A 6,000-nucleotide genomic window follows, 5' to 3' on the forward strand; every position below is an offset into this window, starting at 1 on the left:
AAATTGTTCCCTAGCCTTTCCCAGTGCAAAAGCTGAGTGTTCTCCACAGAATTCTGCACGAGAACAGTCACCCTTTTCTATTTTGTGTATTTTTCTAGAGAAGTGAGTATGGATGAAGTTGGCTTCTGAGGTTTTGGTTTGTGCAGCGAAGTCTTCAAAGTACAATTTCCTTCCGGCTGACTCGGTTCGGAGCAGGCTGGACCCCTGCCCAGTGTCCCCAGGCAGCTGCGGCTGCGCTGGACGTGCGGGTCAGGGCAGCTGTGCCCAGAAAGAGCAGCTGGAGCTGGGGAGGGAGGTCCGTGCCAGGAGCTGGGGACGGGGCTGGGGGTGCCGTGAGGAGAGGGGGCTCGGTCCCCGCCGCGGCCGGGTGGACGGCGGGTCTCCTCCTCACGGTGTTCGCGAAGGCCGCGGGGCCCGGAAGCGGGCCGAGCACTCTCCCTCCACGGCGGCCCTAACCGAACTCCTCAAGCCGCTCCACGACGCCGCGCCCGGCTCCTCCTCGGCCCAGCTCGCGCGCTGCGGCCGGCGGGCGCGGCCTGTCGGCCTCACCATCGCGGAGAAGGGCCGGGTCTGAGCTCGCAGCGCTGTGCGCGCCCTCTTCCCGACGGCCCACTCCGCGCCGGGGCCACGCCGCCTCCGGGTCCTCGCAGTGGGGCGCCGGGCCGTGAGGACGCTCGCGGAGGGGAGAGGGGCGCGGGGCGGGGAGCGAGGCCGGGGGCGTCCCCGCTTCACGGCCGCGCGCGCGCCGAACGCACCCCGAACGGCCTCCGCCCCGCCTCGGACGAGCGCGGCCCTCAGGCGCCGGGCCGTGGAGGCGGGACTCTCCGGGACGCGGCGGCGGCGGCGGCCTTACGTCACTTCCGCACCGCCTGGCTCTGATTGGTCAGAACGCTGCGGCGCTTCTGATTGGCCGGGCCTACCACCATCCCAGCGGGCTTCGCGGCGCCTGGTCCTTTCCGCTTCTCTGTTCTCGCGCGGAGGAGGTGAGTGTCCTTTCCCTGCCGCCATCGAACGGCATCCGACCGTATCGCGCTCCATCCACCGCCATCGGCCTGGTGCCGCAGCCGACACGGCCATGGAGGCAGCTAGGGCCTCAGGCGGCGTCCGGCCTGGGCGGGGAGGGCGCGTTCGGGCGGCCCGGGCCGGGGCGCGGCGGGCGCGGGCGGTCAGGCCCGGCCCCGGCGCCTCACGCTCGGCCCTCGCCCCTCGCGGCAGCACGCAGCCATGGCGCCCAGTCGGAATGGCATGATCTTGAAGCCGCACTTCCACAAGGACTGGCAGCGGCGCGTGGCCACCTGGTTCAACCAGCCGGCGCGCAAGATCCGCAGGTGAGCCCGGGGCCGGGGGCCGGGGGTCGGGGCGCCGCCCGCGCCCGCCGTGACGCCGCCTCCCTCGCTCCCTCGCAGGCGCAAGGCCCGGCAAGCGCGAGCCCGCCGCATCGCCCCGCGGCCCGCGGCGGGGCCCATCCGGCCCATCGTGCGCTGCCCGACCGTGAGGTACCACACGAAGGTGCGCGCCGGCCGCGGCTTCAGCCTGGAGGAGCTGCGGGTGAGTGAGGGGCCGCGCGGCGGGGCGGGGCGGGGCGGCCGGGCTCGGGCGCGTGATGACAGTCTCCGGAATCGCTGCATCGCCGTGATGAAAACGCGTTCGAACCCTTTTTCTCTGAGCGCCGAGCCGGGCCCCGGGGGCCTGGCGGCGCGGGGCTCCGCGGGGCTCCATGCGTGCATGTCTGGGGCAGGTGGCCGGCATCCACAAGAAGGTGGCACGGACCATCGGCATCTCCGTGGACCCGCGGCGGCGGAACAAGTCCACCGAGTCCCTGCAGGCCAACGTGCAGCGGCTGAAGGAGTACCGCTCCAAGCTGGTCCTCTTCCCCCGGAAGCCCTCAGCCCCCAAGAAGGGCGACAGCTCGGTGAGTGCCCGGGGTCAGCGTGTGCTGCGCAGGGTAGAGGTCGCTGGCACCGAGTCGCACTCCCCCAGTGCCTGCCCTCGGGGCGATGTTGTGCCCCATGTGGAAGGCAGGGACCTCCGGGGGTGCTGGAGGGGTTGGACATTGTTTCTGGGGAAGCACTTGAACCTTTGGTGCCCTATTTCCGTGAGTGCTTCTGGAAAAATCTTGTAGTGTGAGTGGGCCGTGTCCATCTATGTGGCCTTCCTGGGGTGGACCGGGGATAGGATTGCTGTCTCCATCCTGGGTTTACTGGCAAGTGGCTCATGCATAGGACAAGACACGTTCCACTTGGACCTGTCTTAGAGCAAAGTTGAGCAGCCCACAAACATGCAGCAGCACAGGTGCCTGCACCTGGGGGTGGATGACGGGTCTTTAGCACAAGGCGGCTGACCTGGGTTCTCACAACTCACAGGCTGAAGAACTGAAGTTGGCCACCCAGCTGACAGGACCAGTCATGCCCATCCGGAACGTGAGTAGAGGCGCAGCGTGCACACTGCGCTCCTGGGGCAGAAGGGAAGATTCTGAGTTTGTGGGAAGCAGTGTCCTTTGGCCCTGGGAAGATCACCCCTGAGTCCGAACTCTGGGGACCCCTTTCTGAGACTGAGAAGGGGGGAGTTCCCTGTGGAGATGTGTGGCCCCTCACCATGCTGAGTCAGAGTCGGGGTGAGGCTCTGAAGGAGCCTGTCTTCCTGATCTGCCTCTGTCTCCATCACTTTTGGCTCCGCCCATCTCCCGTGGTCCCTGCTGTCCACTTGGTGGGATTGGGTCTGACCTCTGTCTCCGTTTCCAGGTCTACAAGAAGGAAAAAGCCCGAGTCATTACAGAGGAGGAGAAGAACTTCAAGGCTTTCGCCAGTCTCCGCATGGCCCGCGCCAATGCCCGGCTCTTTGGCATCCGGGCAAAAAGAGCCAAGGAAGCTGCAGAACAGGACGTTGAAAAGAAAAAATAAGGCCTTGTTGGGGACTTACACAATAAATCCACAGTCTGCCCGGTCTCCCGTGGTGTGTCTCCAGTAAGCAGTGACCTGAGTGCGGCCAGGCCCTGTCTGGGTGTGGTTCCGTGAAAGGGCCCAGACCGAGTGGGCTCTGCCTTTGGCTGCTCTGTGAGACCACAGCAGTCTCCAGGATGGGTGGTCACTCAGTCTGATCTGCGCCTGTGAACATGGAGCTTCCCTGCCCAGCCCCTAGGGAGAGCCCGGGGCTCAGCTCCTTGGCTTGGATGCCTTGTGGCGCTGTGGCTCCTGTGTTGCTCCCCGTGAGGTGCTCACACACGCCCAGCTTCGCCCTGCCTGGATGTCAGCCTGCTGTCGCAGTTGCTGTGACCATAGCTCCCGCAGGGAGACAGCGCTGTTACCTGAACTCATCTGGATGCTCCAGCGCTGCCAGCTGCAGGTCTTTAGAAATGGTGATGCGTGTGACGCCCATCACCTGCCGCTGCTACAGGTACCCAGGGTGCACCTGATGGATTTGGGGAGCTATGACCCACACTGGTACGTGGAAGTCGGGGATCATGCTTAGCTGCCTCATTTATGTTGCAGCATGGGATTCAGGACATGGCACCCCTGGCTCTTTTCTGGGCCTCTGAATTGTCTGCTTGGAAGGGCTCGTGGCCCCTGCATCTGAGTCTGGGTGGGGGTGACGTGCTGCTGTGGAGGCAGACAGGTTCCACAGTGAGGGTCTCCCTCACTGCACCTGTGCCACAGCTGGGGTGGGAGCAGGGAAATCACTAGTTCGCTGTATGTGCCAGCAGCAGCCTGGAACACGTGTGGGGAGGAGGCGGCGGCACAGGTCCTGCGGGCTTAGGGTCCTGTGGACATTGCTGTGTGTGTCCCCACACCTTGGGAGTGACCTTTGCCGGGGTCCAGCCCACAGAGACCCAGGGTACTTGGGCTCCCAGTCTCAGCGTCCACGGCTACCCAGCATTGATCTTAGCAGTAGGTCTGTCTAAGAAGAGGCCCAGGCTGGAAAAGCCCCTGCAGTGCGGCAGCGGCCTCTTGTAGGAGACTGGGCCAAAGAGACGTGGGTTTGCTTGTGAGCTGGTCCCAAGCACTGTAGGCTGAGGGTGGCTTGCAGGCTGAGAGCCCCAGGGACTGAGTGACCCTGGACAAGCCTGGCTCCTCCCCTAGGCCTGGGTACACACAGTTGTAGCTGAGATTCATCTGTGGGTCTTCTGCCACCCAGGGTGGCACTTCTCACCTTGTGGAACATGGGTTTTACACATTGTGGGGCGCAGTGTTGACAGCAGTGCCTGGGCAGCTGCAGAGCCTAATGGGGTTGCCCAGGCCTCTGCCTGGGGTGGGGGTGGGCTGCTTTTCCTTTAGGAATCTGAGTTCCCTGGCTGCTTGTTGTTTACGTTGTTTGCAGCTGGGAGAAGCTGTGATTGTGAACAGGTGCCCCTCAGCTCCCTGAGCTTGATCTTATTGGTTAATTGAAAGGCAGAGTTAGAGGCCTTTCATACGCTGGTTCACTCCCCCATGGCCCAGCCAAAGCCAGGAGCTTCTTCCTAGTCCCATGTGGGTGGCAGGGGCCTAAGGTCTGGGGCCATCTTCCCAGGTGTTCTAGCAGGCTGGCACCCATATGGGATGCTGGCATCGCAGGCTTCACCTGGTGCACCACAGTGCCGACCTCTGTTGCCGTCTTTTTGGTTGGTTGGTAGTATATTCAGTACATTGTGAAAGACCTACTAGATAGAAACAAACGGAAAAGTAAAGACAGCAGCACCCCTTTGGGAGCGTTGGTTCAAGTCTTGGCTGCTTGGCTTCCACCTCAGCTCCCTGCCGATGCCCCTGAAGTCACTGGGTGATGGCCCAGATACCTGGGCACTTACACCTGGGAGACCTGGGCAGAGTTCTAGTCTGGCTTAGGCTTGGCCTGTTCTTGGCTGTTACAGCCATTCAGGGAGTGAACGAACCCACGAGGTGGAAGAACTCTACTCTGCCTTTTTCTTTGTAGGATTTATTCATTTTGTTGAAAACGAGCAGACACAGATATTCCATCTGCTGGGTCACTCCCCAAATGGCCCAGCACCCAAAGCTGCGCCAGCCTGAAGCCCGGAGCTTCTTCCAGGTCTCCTGTGTGGTGCAGAGGCCCAAGCACTTTGGCCATCTTCTGTTTTCTGCCGCTTTCTCAAGCCATAGCAGGGAGCTGCCTCAGAAGTGCAGCAACCAGGACTTGAGCTGCCACCCACGTGGGATGCCACGGCACCAGCCCTCACTCTGCCTTTCAGATAGAGAAATTCCACCCAGAAGCTGAACCCTGGAGGCACAGGAACAGGAATTAGCCTTTGCAGGCGGAGTTGGCTGCTTCTAGTGGGGCTGGGGCACCATGTGGGGACGTCCACAGCACGTCCTTGGCAGGTCCCCTTTTGGATCTAATGCCTTCTGGTCTGTGTCAGTACTCTGTCATGTGCTGGCAGCTTTTCCCCCTTCTGGAAGGTTTCAGAGAGGGCCTGGGGGTTTGCAGAGTCGGGGGTGGGGGGAGTACAGGCTCCTGTCTGCTACGATCCTTTGAGTTTCCACCCCAGGACCCGTGGGCGGCCACACTGCTGTGAAGCCCAGGGTATGACCTGACCCCTGGGACTCCAGCCACGCAAAACACAAGCCTCCGTCATGGCCTGAACTCTGGCCCCACGATGCCTGCCCGTGAGTCCACCACCCACTGCACACATCTGGGGAGGGGGTGCAACTGGCATTCAGCAGGTCCAGGATTCCAGCTAACATCGTGGTCTGAGGAAGCACGTGAAAAAGTGGCTAGACTCAACATACACACTCGCCTGCCTGAAGGCTGTGGGTTGGAGTCCAGACAGCAGCACCCTTGCCCTGGCTTGGGAGGTGGGGAGCCCTCTGCCCTGCTCTGAGCCTCAGCTTTCCAGGTGCCGTGGGAAGCCCAGGAGGCGGTGGTCACTCTAGCAAGCTCACAGGGGTCAGGACGGATGCCCCCGAAGGGTGGGCTTGGAAACATGTCTGTCCCAGGGTTGTGTGGGTGGAGTTGCCAGCCCACCCCTGGGGACTCCCTGGTCCTTGCTAAGTCACTGCTGTCGGCCACAGGTGG

The 6,000-nt window shown here is 62.7% G+C and overlaps 1 protein-coding gene and 1 non-coding gene across 2 annotated transcripts; both read left to right on the forward strand.

Annotated features, from left to right (window-relative positions):
- Positions 1-900: 900 nt before the first annotated feature.
- On the forward strand, positions 901-2,945 carry RPL13 (ribosomal protein L13). The gene is made up of 6 exons (XM_062176357.1): positions 901-983; positions 1,216-1,328; positions 1,407-1,548; positions 1,739-1,912; positions 2,364-2,420; positions 2,742-2,945. Exons 2-6 carry the CDS (start codon positions 1,225-1,227, stop codon positions 2,898-2,900), a joined length of 636 nt encoding a protein of 211 aa, XP_062032341.1. The 5' UTR covers positions 901-983; positions 1,216-1,224; the 3' UTR covers positions 2,901-2,945.
- Positions 1,602-1,682, forward strand: LOC133748959 (small nucleolar RNA MBII-202). Its single transcript, XR_009864552.1, has one exon. It is a non-coding gene; the product is annotated as a small nucleolar RNA MBII-202 (small nucleolar RNA).
- Positions 2,946-6,000: the final 3,055 nt, after the last annotated feature.

Source organism: Lepus europaeus, chromosome 19 (genome assembly GCF_033115175.1).
Source record: "Lepus europaeus isolate LE1 chromosome 19, mLepTim1.pri, whole genome shotgun sequence".
Classification (NCBI taxonomy): Eukaryota; Metazoa; Chordata; class Mammalia; order Lagomorpha; family Leporidae; genus Lepus; species Lepus europaeus.